The sequence below is a fragment of the Nesoenas mayeri genome (assembly GCF_963082525.1).
Source record: "Nesoenas mayeri genome assembly, chromosome: 2".
Taxonomy (NCBI): domain Eukaryota; kingdom Metazoa; phylum Chordata; class Aves; order Columbiformes; family Columbidae; genus Nesoenas; species Nesoenas mayeri.
In genome coordinates, this window is record NC_137543.1 from 116,397,162 (window position 1) to 116,415,870 (window position 18,709).

The following is an 18,709-nucleotide window of genomic DNA, read 5'->3' on the forward strand; positions in this document are numbered from 1 at the left end:
TTGTGACCTCAGCGTTGCCGGGTGGTGGCCCAGTGACATGGGGGTGACAGAGCCCAACAGGTGCAGCCCTGCCCACCACAGCCCCGCCCAGCACCCTTTGCAGGAAGCCTTAGGGCTACTGCTGGTCCCGAGGCAGTCCCGGTGCCCAGGAGGCCCAGGGGACTGTCCCTGCCCTTGGTGGCCATGCGCTGGGCACAGCTGGTGGGTGTCTCTGACGCTTCCTCTGCCGCTTGGTTCCCAGGAAAAACCTCCTGCTGTTCCTCTTGTCTTGGGTTGTGGCGGAAACCAGCTGTGCACCTCCAGTGACTATCGCCTCTCTGAACCAGAGCTGACATCCTTGAGGCCCCACAGCAAGGGGGACCAGTGTCACAAAGCCTTTTCTGAGGGCATAACAGGCGCTGGTTTCTGCAGCCGCAACCTGGCGGAATGTCAAAGTTCTACCTGAGCTGTAGGCTGGGCTGCACAGTGCTAAGAGACCACTATGGGAATGAGACATGCTTTGAGAGACAAGTGAGTAGAGGTGACACTGGTGTGGTGGAATGATCTCTCATGTTCAGAACTAGAACATTTGGATCCATTCCCAAGGCACAGCCAGGCAGACGATTAGGGTTGTGGGGGCCCTTACCATTAACTGCCCTTCTCCAGCAGGACAGAGACATCTTTCATTGCCTGACACACATGAAACAGGTTTACACCACATGGCTGCTCACAAGAGTCCCTGGCAAGAGGAGCCCCATGGCCTGTCCTTCATGCTCCAAAATTCCTACCCTGTGAGTGAGACCATGGTCTTGGGTGGTCTCGTGGCTTTATTGACCTTGCAGTTATCAGGGCTGGGATTTTCTGTATCTCTTACAGGTTAATAACTTCCAAGAAACCATTCCTAAGCACAAAATAATGGTTCCACCCTTGCCAACCACCACCACCATTGCCTTTGAGCAAGCGTTCATTCAGTTCAAATTACAGAAATGCTCAATACAGAAAAGGTTCTTTCACCTGTGAAATGTGTTTTCTCCTTGTGATGCTATTGCACCAAAGTTTGTCTGGTTTTGAGACGGATAAAGGAAAATGGTATTTTTCTTTACCATTTCACCCTGAACATTAAGTTTGTAAGTAATCACGTCTGCTTCCTTTCCTGGATGCCAGAAAGTTTCAGATAAAACTTGGTTGAATTTTTTTTTTACAGTCACTGCACATGCCAGTTTTGATATTTAAGGGACAACAGTGCTGTAAAATGGGCCAGGGCAATAAACAGACTTGCAAGTGACCCACCTGGCATCCAAATGAGAATTTAAAAGAGACATAATTTAATCTGTCTCTCTTTTTTTCCCCCCCTCCCCTATCTCCAGCCTGAAGGCCTCAGCCAGTCAGTACAGGGAAACTGGGAGCCCTCTTCTGACTGCACATTGAAATAGCTACCAAATAAATGGTAGCTATGGTTGCGGATGTCCTGGTCCTGCCACCGTACATCTGCCTTTGCAGAGGCTTTTTGGGTCCACCCGTCCCTCAGTCTTTCAACAGAAAACAATTTACTGAACCTCACCTGGATTTCAGGCACGTGTTGAACTGTCCAGCCCAGACAAATCCACACGGAGACTCAGCCCAAGGCAACACTGCGCTGCACAACCACAGCCCTGCTCAGTAGAGGCAGGAGATCATTGCAGGTCTCTTCCAGCTGAACTCCTCTCCTCTCCTCTCCTCTCCTCTCCTCTCCTCTCCTCTCCTCTCCTCTCCTCTCCTCTCCTCTCCTCTCCTCTCCTCTCCTCTCCCTGGAATGGGAGCACTGGGCAGGGAGCCTTTGGGATTGCAAGTCAGGACCTACAGGCCTAATCTCTGCCTAAAGAGCCCTTCTTTAGAGCCTAAAACCCAGCTCGGGTCTAACACATTTTTTCAGATGCCACTAAGATACAAACTTGTAGCTGCAGGGGACATCTCTTCATTCTTATCACTCACAGGAGAACCAGTTTGTGGGAAATCGCAGTGGTCATCAAGGTAAGAGTAGCTGTTGGTCTAGGATGGACACAGCACTGCTCCTAGAGGCAAGGGGCAGGTGGCTGTAAGCAGCTCAGCAACGTCCTCCTCCTCTTCAAAACATCAGTAACCTGCTCCTCTGGGAGCAAAAGAAATTCTCAGGATAGGAAAAGGTTGCAAAAGTTGCAGAGACACCAAAGCAAAGCAAAGCAAAGCAAAGGCTTTGGGCTGAGAAGTGCCCTGCAGATGTCAGCACACACAACAGCACATAGGCACAACCTTTCTGGTGCTTGTCTGGGAGGTGAGTTTCCCGACACCGGCAACTCTCTGACATTTAATTTAGATTTACTCAAATGCATCTTTATGGAAGCGAGTGAAGAGGGCCTAAATTGACACTGGCAAAATAGCAAGTCAATACCTCTGTGCATTTAAAGACAGCTTGTTTTCTCTGCGCGCTCGATTCAATTAGTTCTGCTCCAGCTTTATTAACTTAATTTCAAAACGGCAAATCTCCGTGAACACAGCAGCTTACTGCAAACTCCACATAAATGAGCGGGGAAGAGCCTGTGGCTCTGTCCTTGTAGGGCCATGCATATAGCAGCCATGAAGAGAGGGTGGAAGAAGCAACTACTCCTTCTGGGATTGGGGGGAAGCCCAGACAGTCCCCCAAAAGCAAGGAAGCATCCACGCTCCAGGATGGGGCAGCTTCTCCAGGAGCTGGGGCAGCATGTAAGAGAAACCTCAGCTACCCCAGTGCACCTGATTCCCAACAGTCTCATCTAGCCCAATATTTCATATGGGAATGCCTGTGGATCCTGCTCTGCCGTCCCATGCTTTGCTGCATCATCAGCCCCTCAATCCTCACCACACATGGGGCAGCAGCTGGGCCACGCTGGGGACACACTGCAGCCAGATGTTCCCAACTGCAGCCCAGCTGTGCGCATTTCAGTGAGATCCAGCACCCCGAGTGCAAACCTGGTGGTCCCTCTCCATGGCCGAAGCAAAAGAGTTGCACATCAGACAAAATGTGAATATTATAATGTCCTAGCAGAGCAGTGAAAGGCTTTCCTCTGTGTTTGATGTTTGTATCCCCTGAGTTCATTAAAATTCTCTTAAAGAAATAAAAGTCTGGCTGTGGGCTTGTTAAAGCTTTAATAATTCCTAAGTGCCTGTGTCAATTGAAGAGCAATTGGATTCATCGTAGCTTGAGGCCTATTTCAGCAGGACAAAAATCTCTATCATCTTTCAAATACAAACATTATCGACATCTTGAATATATACTGTTCTCACATGAAAGCCCACCACCTACATTACAGCTGAGGACATTGCTAAACACCAATAACTTTAAGGCATTTTATTATTTTTCTTGCTATTCTGTGGTCACAAATGGCTTGTTAACTGAATTAAAGCAGGTCTGAATGGCGCCCAGCGAGATGCTGCTGCACAGCTGAACAATGCTTGTTCTTCAGCGTGAGCACGAGCTCCAGGCAGCAGATACTTTCTGTACCAGAGGAAGGCAAGACACTTCTCACCAACATCTCCAGGCTTTTCAGTTTAACTTGGGGAGCTGCCAACAAACGTGTTCAGGAAGTTGGGAGCAATTGTCGAACCTCTGTGCACTACAGCATTATGTTGTGGGGCCATCCAGTGCTTTGGAGACATGCAAAAGGAAGGGGGGAAGCGTCTCAAAAGCCTGAAATACCAGTCTTGGCTCTCCGGAGAACACCCTATGCCTCCACAGCCCAGTCCTAGACACACAGTTCTCCACACCTCACCCTCCTCTCCCCTGCAACCCAGCTTTCAGAGGTGGATGACCACATTCCCTCCTGTGGTATGGTGAAGATGCATCCAATACATTTTCTGACACACTTGAATATTGCAAGGACGGAGGACCATTTCAGAGTAGAAGCACCAACTCATCAGCCATTCGGGCCTTTGAGGTTTAGTTTATGCAATAGTTCTGTTCTGCTTTGAAATCATCTGAGTGCAATAAATACATCAGCTGAGTTTCCAGGTAGCTCATGAAGTTTTTGTAACCCCATGGAATAATTTACTGCCCTGGAGGAGAAACTAAGACACTCTCCAAATAGCAGCTTTGCTTCCAGAAGCAGAAACTGTGTGTTTCCTCCAGAATCCACTGAAATCTCTAGGGTGATGCATCTCACAAGGAACAGTCCTCCATCTCAGTAGATCTACTATCCTTGGCACAATCTTCTTTTGTACCTGGAGGAGTTCAGCCTGACGCAGTTTTGATTGCTCTTGACCTCAATGGGCTGCACTTATTGCCTTTTTAGTTTCCCTGTGGCCTTCTTTGCCAACGTGGCTATTTTATCAGTTTTTCTTTCCCAGGAACACAACCTCGAAGCCCAGTTCTTCTGTAGGGCCTTCAGTGAATACTAAACTTCTGGATTTTCACAGTTGTTTAAACCAAGCTTTCCCTGGCATTCCAGGCCTTTGGGAAAGCTGGGATTATAATTCACCTTCAGAGATGTGATAGCCTGAAAGTAAGTATATCCACATCCACTTAGTTATTAAACATCGTTACCATTCACCTAGCTGGCACCGGAGATGCATATCTCCAAAGTGAACAAACCCAGCACTACATGCATCCTTCTGGATACTTTTTTAAAAGTCAGAAAATAACAATACAGCACAAACAACAAACCCCATGTCTTTATTCCTTCCACAACCAAAGATTTAGATGACTGCAGGAGCATCCATGCACACCAGCAAGCATAGGTTAGGGGGAAAAAAAAGCTATTAATTTTGGAAGGAGAAAAGACACAACAAGGAGATAGCCAAAAAAGATGCCTCTTGTGTTATACAAAACTCACCCAGGACCCTGAGTGTCACCACAGCCCCAGTGCAGCTCAGCCAGAAGTGGCAGCAGGTGAGAAGGCTGTGCAAGTGACATCCAGCCCTCTTCCAGTATGAGGAGCAGAGAGGGAGGCAACCCCAGGCCAGGGTTACATGCAGACAGGGCTGCTGGTGTGGGAGAGAGCAGAGCAAGAAGCGAGCAGAGCGTTGCGGAATTGCAATACTGGCAGTGTCACCGGGAATTTTTCAGCTGATCCTCGGCCACGCAGGTTGGGGGCTGATCTGCAGCTCCCAAGAGCTCTCTGAGCTGTGGAAAGCACTGCGGAGCACTGGGGTACCCGGCTCTGAGAAGCAGGGAGAAGCCAGCAGCTACTGCAGGCACAGCAAGAACTGCCAGCAGAGGAGCAACGCCACCACACACAGCTTATAAAAAACTGAGGACAGCAGGCTACCCGGTGTAAGGCAAAAGTTTACACAGAACCAGCAAACGTTTGTGTTGCAGTTGGTGTACCAGCCTCTGTTTAACTCAGCCTGTCCTTGGGCAGGGAGCGCTGGATGCACCATCCCTGTCCTCCCTGGGTCCCACCATTAACTTTCTGCTCATGAGCCTGCCCCAGGCTTAGAGCTGGGCAAACAGAAGAATGAAGTTCTGTACACATTGACAGAGCACCTGGATGTGCCTTGCATCAGGCATCAGCCATCCTCACAGCTGTTGTATGGCACTGCATCATACTCATGCAAGCCCTCCAAAAGTTTATTTTGGCGTTACTGATCTCAGTTTTATCTCAATAGCAAATACATGATATAAATGGAATTATCAACAACTACCTGAAAGGAGGTTGTAGCATGGAGGGTGTTGGTCTCTTCTCCCAAGTAACAAATAACAAGACAAGAGGAAATGGCCTCAAGTTGCGCCAGGGGACATTTAGATTGGATATTAGGAAAAAAATTATTCACGGAAAGGGTTGTCAGGCATTGGAACAGGCTGCCCAGGGAAGTGGTGGAGTCACCATCCCTGGAGGTGTTTAAAAGGTGTTTAGATGAGGTTCTTAGGGACATCATTTAGTGCTAGAGTTAGGTTATGGCTGGACTCGATGATCCTGAGGGTCTCTTCCAACCTAAATGATTCTATCTACAACTATCAGAAAGGAGGATGTAGCATAGAGGATGTTGGTCTCTTCTCCCAAGCAGCAAGTGATAGGACAAGAGGAAATGGCCTCAAGTTGTGCCAGGTGAGATTGAGATTAGATATTAGGAAACATTTCTTCACAGAAAGGGTTGTCAGTAGATGAGGCTCCCAGGGCCATGGCTAAGTTCTAGAGCTAGGTTATGGTTGGACTTGATCATCTTAAGGTTCAAATTGATTCTATGATTTCCCACCCAACCTCACACACATCCCTCTCCTCTATGTATGAGTCCGTAAACCTTTCCATGATCTACTGCCTGACTATCCCCTCTTCCAGGGAGCTCTTTTGTCAGTACTTAGTTCTCACCATGAGTGCAGGATTTTTTAAGTTTCTCATTATCTGGTGTTTAATCAATGGACTGTTCCACCCTCATTAAAAAAGATGCAGCCAACAGCAGACCTTGCTTCTGTCCCTCAACAGGATGTTTCCTCCTTACTCTGTACTTTCATATTTTGTCACTGTAGATTTGCATCGTATTAGGCAGGAAAGTTCATACACAACACATCCAATTCTTCTTTTTTTGGAATTCAAAACAAAAAAAAAAAAACCCCTCTGCATTTACTTCTGTATTTTTTATTTTGACCTTAGTTTCACCAGTTCAGAGATCTTAAAATGTCAAAACTCTTCAACTACTTCTGTATGAATTTCAAAACCAAACCTGGTGATGGTCTCTTATTTTGCTTTGACTGAGAAACAGAAGCAAGGGATCAAGGTGGAACATTTATCACCATAAAAGTACAGGAAAGAAGTTGAATAATACACAACAATGCAACTTTTCTGTTATTTTATTGATATTAGTGAAGAAAAATTTTTATTTCATCTTTCTGATGTGTTACAATTGCTTTCTCCGGTGAGTGGACAGCTCCTACTGCTTATTTAAAGGCTAAATAATACTTCCCAATTGCATGAATAATGTCTACACTTTAAGTTCTCATATGGTATTGCTTTCTTCCTCTGGGTATATAAAATGGTCCATCAAGTCCATGACTTTTTGCAGAATCAACTGTTATTCTATCTACTGTTTTAAGATACATTCAAATAAAAAGATACTTAAATTTACTTGCAATAAGTGCACACATACAACAGCAAAGAGAGCTGATGACATTTTACTAAAACATTTTAAGTTCATAGAATAAATAGAAGTCTTCAAACACATGCAGTAACTGACTGATGTGTTCTTTCTTTCTCAAAAAATATCCTTAGTGTCCATAGTACTACTGCAAGAACTATTTCATTCAGGAAAAACAAAACCCAACAAAAAAAACCCAAACACCCACCTATCTCTCGTCACAAAGACTAAAAGACAGTTTCATTTATGCAAGAAATTATCAGTGCTAATGATTTAGTAACAGTCTGGTACAAACAGCAGTTCATGGCAATTATGTGTAGTGTGATTACGGTAACAAACATGGAGCTTGATTTAGATGCCACAGGGAATGCAAGGAAAAGAAAGTGGATGTTAAATCCTCCCCTCTTCGCTCTTCTCCATCCTTCCTTCAAAATTTTTAGGTCTTAGCTCTAGGAGCAAGCTCCCTTCGGTCTGTTCCAGTTCCAGGATGTTTCAATTCTTTCTATAAGCACTCAGCAGAAGTTCAGGAGAAACAGAGAAGAAAATCGCAATATAAATTAAGATCACCTGGCTGTAACTAAAGGTTGTGCAAGGTCTTTTATTTCTTTTCTGAAAAAGTGGGGGTTAAAGGCTTGGTATTAGGAGGTGGTTTTTCAGTTTAAAAACGTTGTGGGATAAAGCATTTCCCATCCTTTTACCTCTGCTACGGTCCAACTTCAGATGAAAAAGGTTTCTCTGAAAAACAAAACCAGAAAATGGGTGGGGAATATTCCCACCCTGCTGACAAGGCCATGGTCCTCAATGTGCACCAAACCTGAAGATCAGCACGAGGGCTGCAAGTTGCTCTTTCCAACTTGTACCATTCCATTACTAAATGGTTTTTTGTGGTTCTCTGTGGAGGATTCCAGGACACACCTTTTCCTAATACTTTTTTTTGCTACATGTTCTTTTAAAACATTCTTTATCTGTCAATCTGTGCCACAACTTTGATTTCTAAGAAGTCACTGCCATGTTTTAGCTCATGAGTTGTGAAAACTGTTTTCTTTGGGGGGCACTGACAAAGCCTGTTTCGGTGGCAGCAACACAGAGTAAAGCATTTTCCCTTCCACAATCCAGTGCAGCATTGAAAAACAAACAAAACAAAGAAGAAGTCGCACAGGGTGCAAGCGTGCCAAATGAAATGGCGGTGGTAGGAATATGTCAATATTCCAGGTACCCAGTAGGCCTGCTGACCTCCACACAGTATTAGTTCAAGTTTAGCACCTCCAGAAGGAGGAGAATACAAAACAGGAAAAAAATAAAAGGTTTCATCCATTCAGGTATAATAGCCAGGCACTCCAATAACTCAGCTCAACGTATCTACAGAAGCAAAACTAGAACTACCGCATGTTAAACCGAGTGCTTTTTTCAGCATTTAACGAAGCACAAACACTCCCATGCTTCAAGTGATGCCATGTGAGGTCTCACAAAACACATTCGATAGCTTCCCATGCACCTTCGACTCAAGTTAGGCTAGCTACAGAATTCATGTCTTCCTAGTCAAGTTATTTTTTGTTGGTTTTGTTATTTTTTTCAGTGCATCTTAAAGAAAACCTTTTGAGAAGGTTAGCAAGTTATCCTTAATACAGAAATCATAACACAGAGCCTTTTGCACTCAACTGAACAGTAAAATAATCCAATTAGTTACAATAGATCTGGTACATATTTACAGATTTTATACAAAGTTTACACTTTTCTCCCATTAGGCACAAAGTTGATTTGTCAAACTCAAGAGGCAATGAAGGGATGGTGGGGAAAGAGGATCGGAGAAAGAATCCCGAGTATTTTTATTTAAAAAGACTAGCTGTAAAAATAAAGTCCTTCATCGTAAGCTAGTTTGCTTCGGGAGCTTGGTTCCCATGAGGATCCCCGAAGTGAGAGACGTCGGGCCTTTCATCTGCATGCTGGAACCCACCATGGTGGGGAAGCTCCGATTCCTTCGGATGCCAGTATTCAGCTGGATGGCGCTGGTCACGGCGGGGCAGCCCAAAGGGAGACCGTCTGGTGCCAGGCCTCCAGGAACAAGGGCCCTCACTGGTCCTTGTGCCCCACAGAGAAGAGGTCCCTGGTCATCAGTTAAAGGAGGAGCTGACGTTTGCCCTGCACTCACGACTTTGGCGATACCAAACCTCTTGACTTTGTCCACGAGATTAAGGTTGGAAACAGACACGTCAGTCTGGCTCTCACTGTTCCTGATGTTCTTTTTATTCCTCACCTCTTTCAAGATTGAACTAGCAGGCTTTGAAGCCAAGAAGTTGTCGTAAGGTGGGCTGGTGCACTTGAACTCAAAAGATGGAGGGGAGGAAGAAGGTGTCTGCATAGGTGAGTTCGGTGGAGTGGAAGGAATGATCGCCATTTTAGGGGAATATGCATTCAGGAGGGTGCCTTTGCTGGCTCTGTCCCAGCTCTGCGGATTGTACACTGCTGCTGAGATGCCCCTTTCCTTCAGCAGCCACACCAGCCCCAGAGACGTGCTCATCGTCGTCGTGGATTCCCGGAGGTTAGTGAAGGATTCAGCCAAGCTCAGGCGCCGAGGAGTACAGGGAGTAGCCACCGGGGTGCCTTTCAAATTGCCAATGCTGCCACAAGCTGGAGTAGGTGCTGCGTTAAGGCTGAAAACAAAAGAGCAGGCAGATTATTCTCTCCACTAAGGAATGAAAACGTATTACAAACCAGATTTTTTAACCCTGAACAGGGTCTTCTATCCATTTTGAGAGAAAACTGACAGCTTCCAGCTCCTCGGAAATGCGATGACAAGGGCAAAAAACACCATCTCTTACAAAACACACCTCTCTGCTTTGCATACTTCACTCCCCAGTCCCATGGGATTAGTGTATTCCCCAACATCACCACATTTCTTCTGATAAACTACTAAATGGACAGGTTTGTGATCAACACCTTCTGTTTTCCTTCTTGATCTACTGGGTCGTCACAACTCCCAGCAGCTTCCATGAGACAAGGAAATTGGGGGGGCATTTGATGGATGGTATAAGCAAAGTATAAGCAAGATTTACTTTTTAGTGTCACTTGTGAGCACACGAAACCACTAGTCCTTCTAGTGTTGCTGGGTGACAGCAGAGAGAGCAGCAAGGGAGGAAGGGAACCTATTTGCTACAAAAGCAGTTGTAGCAAAGCTGCTGGAAGCTGCCATGGTCACCAACATGCATTTCTGTAAGGTCAAACCCGTCTTCTGTTGTATTTACTTTCATTTATGGGGAAAGGGGTGTGGGAATCTGTCTTTTGATGAAGATGTGCAGTGGTGTGAGTAATCATCAAAAGAGATGAGAAAATACAGTCAAGCTCTTGCTTGTTAATTGGTCAACAGGTTACTGATAATTTAGCAGCAAACCAAATGTTACAAAGTGCCATTCTACTGTTAATTAGGTAAAACATTATTTTCTATAGTTTGAAACATGGCTAAATTGCTTTCCAATTCTAGTTCTTTCTTCTCAAAATAAACTCTGTACAGGCAGTTGACAAGAAAATATTAAATGGGCAATAATCTGCACATTTACAAGCGGCAGGCATTACATACTTATGTTTAGTGCCTACCTACTGCATTTTGTTTCCTTAAGCACACTACTGCTAGTTATTAGAGGCTGGGACTTCTTGAGGTGTATCAAATAACATTAATTCTGACTATCCTCTTCCCATAAGCTGATCATTTGAATGAAGGCAGTTTCAACACAGCACCTACTTCCAAAGAATTGCAAACACAAAGAGGATGTGCCAAATCCCTTGTGCCACAATATGAGATCTCATGGACACTGAGCTTTGAGTTTTTCTGGCACTGCAGTGGCATCCTTAGAAAACTTGTTCCTTATAGGTCAGACCAGCTACAGCATGTTTACCTACGCAACTTTTAACTTACATTGGGTTCTCTGTACCAAGAAATGCACCAAAAAGCCACACTGAGACAATCTGGTTGAATTTCCAGGTACAGAGAAGCCTCAGGCCAATGAATGAATTGTATCCTTTTTGCCAATATGGATGAAAGGGCCTAAATGATGTCTTGACTGGAATTTGCAGTCCCATTTCACCTTACATTAATGAACTCCGGAAAGCCAAGATTTACTGTGAATGCCAGGTTAGACATCCTGGAATGTTTTGTTCTGAACCAGTTTCTGATGAGTTTTGAACTTTGACTAATGATATACAGCACTCAGCTGACATAGTTAACCCAACACTATAAACATTTGTCCAGTGACCTTCTAAAAATCAGCAGTACTTTAAGGCACATCTTTAATTAAGGAAATATTAGCCTGATGTTATGAAGTCTCAAGTCATGTATTCTCTCCATGGCTAAATAGGATCTCACCAACATGGTCTCTACAGCAATGCACAACAACTTCTACCAAAAGCAAGTGAAACCGCCAAAGAATTTTTACCCTTCAGTTGCAATTCAACAAGAGTAATCCCATATATACCTATCTGTAACCTGCACTGAAACACGTATTTGAGAAAACTAGTATTAAGGGTGGTGTAATTGGAAAAGCAGCTTTGCTAAGTGGCTCTGGAAATGATCTTCTTGCACCGCCCAGTGTGCTGTGGCTGTCAGTGCATGTGGTAGGAGCGCTAAGCAAGTTCCCCTTAGGTCTTCCGCATTCTGCCCAGACTGAATCTGTGGCAGAGGAGAAGGGCTCCTCGTAGAAGAGCTCAGGAGGTCACACATGCCACTGCAGCAGCACATAGACACACACTCTGGAGACAAGGCTGAGCAGAAAGGAGAAGTTAGATCTCAATTCTTCTCTTAAGCATTGATTAAAGCTGGACCTTCAGAGCTCTGATTCCAGCTCGTGGTAGAACTAAAGAGCAGTGACAGCCACTGATTTGCATCTCCCACACTGGCTAAGCACAGAAGTTTAGAAGTCTTGAAGAGCATGAGGGAGGAAAAAGTAAGAGAACTTACTGTGTAAACTGACTTTCTACAGACTATGGCTAAGCACATTTTAGAAACCCAGCCATAGCGTGTTAATTATCAGGCTTCTAAGATGTCCTAGTCACGAGATGAAAACTACAGCATTCCAATGGCTTATTAACTCCAACAACTTCATTTCCAGCTCCAGATTTCAGCTGCACAAATATTTAGATCAATATTTCTACTAATTTGTCAGTACTGGTACAGCACAATTTAAAACAACAACAACAAAAAGGACACCCCTGCAAGAAAGCAGGTGTTATACAGGTGTTGCTTTTTTTCTTTGTTTGGTCATTTTGGTATTGCTGTAACTGGGAAATATTTTCCCCATCAAACTGATCAACACTGCAGAGCAGCCTGGACACACCACAGAAACAGACTCAAACTGGCCCCAGCAACTCAGCCCAGTGACAGTTTCAGAGTTAGATCGAGAAAAGAAACAAATAAATGAGCACCTCATTTAGCTGGATGAAACATAGTCAGGTTAGAGCATCACCTGGGTTAGAGGCTAGGTTAAAACGCAACCAGGTAGATAAATACCAAAACTCCTGGGGTTAGCTGGTGCCACACACACTCGCATTCCTTGCACATGACCCTGCCAACACAGATGCTGCTGGCAGCGCTGCTCACCCCCTGCCACGCTGGGTCATAGTCTCTGCCCTACACCTCCTCTCAGCATAACGAGACATAATGCAGTTTCCTCGTCCTCCTCACATGACCTGTGAAGAATCGTTTGTAGTTGGTAAGGGGGAGCTCCTTAAACACATCTGCTGAAAAAATCGTATTGTTTGTTTTGCTCTTTTTTCCGCCTGAATGAAGAACATTGACCTAACTAAGGTGCCTGAAAATGCACTGAATTTAGCTGTCAGTTATGGTCAAATTATTAGATTTAGTAACCAACATAATCGAGGAGCTTATTGTGACCACAATTAACAGCAGCTGAACATTAAGAAAATGAAACGGAACTGCAGGATATAAAACAATCTCTGCGGTAACAGTGCTGAAGGGAAAAGATGACCAAAAAGAGCAAAGAAAAAGCAGCCAGGCCATGATTAACTTAGTTCGGAAAGGGAAGCAGAAAAGGTACATTTAATCATCATCCATTTCCCTTGCAACTCACAGGTTTTCATTTGTAATACCTTTACTTCTCATGTGTTCCTTAGGTAATCAGTGCTCATCTCATGTCTAAACAAGTCTGGACACATAATCTCTGAATGGGGACCTACACAATCATACACTCCCACACAGGGGCCATAAGAGGCAGAGAAAGCAGTGAGGTATTGTCCTTTGAAACAGAAAAAACATTCTTTAAATACGGATTTGCTAAGGAAGGAAAGTTCCATCTTTAGGTATGAAATTCACTCATTCACTCTGGTTCTCAGATCATCACCTTCTATAAGGCTCCAGAATTGCCTTTTCTCAGTATGTATTGCTTACACATGCCAACTGCTACTAGTAAGCTAGTTCATTAGTTTCAGTCTTGCTACTATGAACTCATTTTCAACAATTCCACCAAGGAACAAAGTAGATGGCTCCCTCCTTTGGATTTAGGCATATTTCTTCCTCCATTACTCATGTACTTCCTGGATTTCTTTACCTGCACATCCCTTCTTGTTCTGTACCTTCTTGTTCTTGTTTCCTCCCTGGAAAAATCTCATATTTTTTGTGACAAACCATATTCTGTGCATTCACACATGAGGACTACAACTAGTTTGGGACTTTGGATTTGGAAGCTAACTTAGTTATGTCTGATCTGCAAGATTTTAACAAGAGACAACAAAATTTAAGGTATTTTGGTTGGCTTCCTAAAACTTTACACATGCCTCTCAAATAAAATCAGGTTGAGGTAACGCAAAATGGGAGGAATAATTTGGGGGTGTGTTGTAATTCACCAGTGCAGTTAATGCTTTTGCTTATGCCACTACTTAGCATTTCCCTACAGGAAAAACTCTGACAGAGCTGAAGGTTTTGCCACCATGGGAAACCCTTACCTTGGTGTGACTCGTGTGAGTTCATCGGAAGGGTGCAGAATGCGGCAGGTGGTGAAGGTGAAGGTGGAGTTGGTTTGTGACATGCACTTCCCAGGATGAGGTACTAAATTAAAAAAAAGCAAATTCTTTGCATTTTACACAGAAAAGGGGAAAACCAAACTTCTGTGTGCTGATAAGGCAGATGCAAAAAGTGATGAGGTACCTCGGACTGGATCAATGCAACAAAAGTGAAATACAGAAGCTACAGAGTTCCAAAAGACACTTGTTCTCCGAAACAAACACACCCAGGGCTCAACGGCCAGTTCTAAAAGGGTCAGCTGAAACTTCCCCATCATCACTAACACCACAGGTAAGTCTTGCTCAAAACATATTTAGGCAATACAGTGTGTGAAATGCTAGTCCTCAGCTAAACTAGCACTTTCGCCAGTGGGAAATTACAAGCAGCATTTTCTAGTACCAGCTCAGGAGTACTAAGACTTTCTGAATATTTGTGCATTTCAGCTTTTAGATTGATCCACCAAAAGGTATCCTCATAACTTCTCAGTAATGGATCCAGCTTGCTAACACTACAGGAGTGTAGATTGTTGGGGCAGGGAGGGGACACACATATTACTGTTTCTCTTGCCTCTTTTCACATCCATAGTAGGGCAAGTGGCAGTTCTTTGGATCCACTACTGTACATCTGTAACACTTTTCTTGTGCATGTGTTTAGGTTCTTTAAGAATGTACATCCTCAGCTGCACAATACAGCAGTTTTCACATATTTGTAAACAGTGTATTAAGTAATTTTCCCCACAAATGTGGCTGTAAAGGTGCCACTGTCAGTGTATCTGTAATTTGGGAAAGAAGCAACACAGCTCAATTTAAGAAAATTAAGTAATCAAGCCAATTTCTTTCTTCTCAGTAGAGCTACTTCTGTGAATATACTAACCTGCTGTATAATGCAGCTGTGGCCATTGCAAAATAACTACAAAATTTAAGAGCCATGCATCTGAAAAGCTGGTTGAAAAACACCCAGAGTTAAATATTACATCAAAGATATCATGATTGCATAGGTTCTTCTTACTTAGTAACCAAACTTAGCAGTGGTCAAAAGACATGCACAATAAAAACTGTGTGCAGCTCCCTCCCTCTCGGTCCTACCCAACCCTCTGAGCCACTCCCCGATTAAGCCACACTTTAATACCACAGTACACAACTATTCAACACATTGCGAAGGACAGACAGACCGACCAACTAGATCAGACACCACTCTGAACTTCCAGAGATGCTTAGCAGAAGCAAGGCAAGTCGTAATTGTGGCTGTGTTCCCTTTTTCATGTATAAAGTATCACAGCTCCAAAATCGTGCGTGCGGTTCGGTAGGCCTTTGAGAACACACGTAAGCAGAGTGTGAAGGGTAGAGCACGGGGAGTGTGAACAGTGGAAGCAGAAGTGCAAACAACGTGAGGCAACTTATATTTAGCGCTGGAATGTGCTGCTGTACATTGAAGAAGAGTATTTCTAACAACTCACTGGAGTGCCATGTTAACACACTCAAATGTTAGCACAGCGTAACATAACAACAGGCTCTACTTCACCTCCAGAGACGGCAATTATGATGCTTCAGGAATCCAGTTGCTTTAGAGATTAGTGTGAGTACTATGAAAGCTATTACAAGGGAGCACAGCCTAGCAATCATGATTTTCTCCATATTGTAGAGAGTTAAAAGAAAATCTGGAGAAAGAGCTCAAATGACTGGACATGAAAAAATTGGTTATTTTGATAAAACAAAGGACTTCGACGTAAATCAAGAGGAACAAAGCAATTATCCCTGGATGATGAATAGAGAACAGAATAAAGCAATGCCAGTTTAAGATTGCAAGCTCAACCCAAAGCACATAGCTATAACACAATTAAGTGCATTTTCCCCATTTGTAATATCCACTGGGCATCCCCTCAGATTGGAAACAGGCACATTGAAGATATATAGCTGCATTAGCAAAAGCAAGACTCATTGCTATGAATGAGTCAGAGATAGGAGAAGGCTGCTAAAAGTAGAGAAATCACCGATTCTAATAAGAGGAAACAAATCAAAATTGTTAAAAAAAAAGAAAAATCAATTTCCAAGGATGTATTCCACCCTCAAATACCACTAAGAAAGTTCTGTACCAGCTTCATCCTCCATCAGTCAACAATGGGGTGTATCATATTGCCGTAGCATTTTCCATCCTTTGGACACAGTACAAAGAGAGTGAGAACCTGTTGCTGTAAATGAACAAAGTTTATAAAATAGAAACAAAATAATTCATTCCTAACCTAGGAATTTTACATAAGAATGGCCATATCCTGAGTTGGTATAAATTCGTGAGGAAGTAATATATAAGTTTACAATAAGATATTATCTTCACATGTACATACACCAAAGTATTATTTTAAATATAAACATCCGCTCCATGAGACTGTGGCTGAAACCAAATGTTTTATTTATACCCTCTTTTTCAAAGTAGATGATCAACAATGAATCTTCACACCTGTATGAAAAAGAACCTGTACATAATTCAGTGTTTAACAAACTTTACAGAAACATCGTGTCGTTTTATCCATCAGGAAACCATAAACTAAACTGTGTGTGCATTTTTCCCCTAAATTAAAATTCAAGCTAAATTTTAGATTGCTGTTGGATTGTATTTTGTCTCTCAGTAATTAATGATTCTTTACCTCACTAAGCTCTCTCAATCGATTCTTAGGCATTTTGGAAAAAAAAAAAAGGAAAACATTATAGCTGAAAGCAACTCTCCTGTAAGCACAAACATTTGTAAAATGTGTTAACATACTGCAAAAAAAGCCACGTGCTATTCGAAATGACTGCAGAGAGCTCCATCTTCTGGTAAAACAGAGCTTTCCTCATGCAAAACACAAAAGCTGATTTTATGTATTAGCTCTGGGCTGCTTCAGACCCAGCTTCAGTATGCAGCTTATAGGCCATCCTGCTGGGTGCAAACAGCAATCCAGATGTGTTTAGGACATGATGATCTGCTGAGGGAACCATCAAAAGCCTGCTCAATCTGGATTTTCACTCAGCTCATGCAGAGAAAGGTATGAAGTTGCAGTAGGTAAATTAGTGACCTGTCTCATCCACAAAAAAGCATCAGGACAAACTGAGTTTGAAAAAGATTTGCAAGAGGCAGCTATACTAAAATGCCATCAACACCTGTACCACTGGTTCCAAACTCAAATTCAGTGCTGTGCTAGATGAACGCTGAGGAAGCAGAGAGCTCACAGCAGCCAGTAAATCCTTGCATTTTGTAGAAACACCTATTTTGGCAAATACACATTTATGCAAAAATGAACTTGAAAACAAATCAGAAACGTTAAGAATATGGCTTGATCAAGACTGGCACAAAGGTAAAGTTTTAGCCCAGCACTGAAGCAAGCCATTCTGCTCACCGTTTCTTTGGCACATTTTAACTAAAGAAAGAAATCTGTTTTCCTGCCCTTTCAGCAGAGAGAGCAGTGGAGTTTGGACACCTCTAGCACAGGCTGATAAGACAGGGATGGAATGACAATCAGGTTGGGGAGACATTAGAGCAACAGATGGAGATGGTGTTTTAAAGCACTAGGAGTTTATCTTATCTTACTGATGAATATTTAAAAAAAAGCTTTACCTGACTTGGAAGGGGATACTAACCAAGAACCATTACGAGGCACTTATTTCCTACAGTGTCATCACTTGGGATACAAACCATGGATTTGACTTTTTGCCAGTCTATGCCACCACCTCCACTCTTTGGTAAGGTGAAATTCTTAAAAACTAGGTCACAAAATCCCATTAGGATCCACAGAACAAGACAGCTGCTTCATGTTCTCTCTACATTCAGCAGAGTTCACCCCAAAGCTCTGATATGAGGTGCTACCTGTACTGAAAACTCCTGGCTGACAGAGCAGGGACAATACAGGGTATGCTGGAGCCCATGCCTGGGTTAACTACTACAACACAATGGAGAAGGGCAATTAACACAACAGCTGTAAAATGTGAGTGTGGTGCTCTGCTAAAGGTGTGAATCGTGAATGCTCAAAACCTCCAAGAATCCATATGTCTACACCAGGAGTGTTACTCCTCTTACATTACCTAAACAATTGATGACAAAAATTATTTTCCAAATATCTGCATTTCCATACTTCCCATTAATTTTGCCTTTGTAAACAGAAAGATGAAAAACTAAACAAAGGCAGGTATTCTTTGAACAGTATTTTCTTAGCTTTCTTCTGGCTGAGGTCTCTGTCTCATATGTATATAACCCTGGAGCATAGATGTAAAAAGACTTTAATGTATTTAATGAGGCTTCAACAGGATTTTATGCAGGCTAGGATCCCAGAATAAAATTCTAGCATTTTAACAGCACAGATAGCAAATGGTGACAGATTTTTCTTAAGGAAATAATTACTTTGAAATATTCATGCCATTTGAAAAAAAATAATATATATATATATATTTAAATATGCATCAATACCTTAGTTCTAAGAAGAGTTACAAAATTTATTGCTTTTCTGTACAATGGTAACCTCCTAGAAGCATGTATAGTAATCCTGCTAAAAACAACTCAAACATAAGACATTCATTATACGTTTTCGTGATTTCAGGCACTTGTTTGGAAAGATCTCCTCATCACTATTAAGGTCAAAACATGAAATACAAGAGGGCTGATCCTGCAATGATGCACATGTGTCTCTTGAAGCAA

At 43.0% G+C, this 18,709-nt stretch overlaps 1 protein-coding gene across 3 annotated transcripts in view; it reads right to left on the bottom strand.

Moving 5' to 3' along the window:
* Positions 1-8,902: 8,902 nt before the first annotated feature.
* TRAK1 (trafficking kinesin protein 1) overlaps positions 8,903-18,709 on the bottom strand; it is a gene marked incomplete at both ends in the record, with an annotated part of 108,161 nt that continues 98,354 nt past the window's right edge. For all 3 annotated transcript variants that reach the window (XM_080339807.1, XM_080339806.1, XM_080339805.1), the window contains 2 exons: positions 8,903-9,692; positions 13,990-14,092. In XM_080339807.1, coding sequence (XP_080195933.1) covers positions 8,903-9,692; positions 13,990-14,092 — 893 coding nt within the window. The remainder of the gene's footprint in view (positions 9,693-13,989; positions 14,093-18,709) is intronic.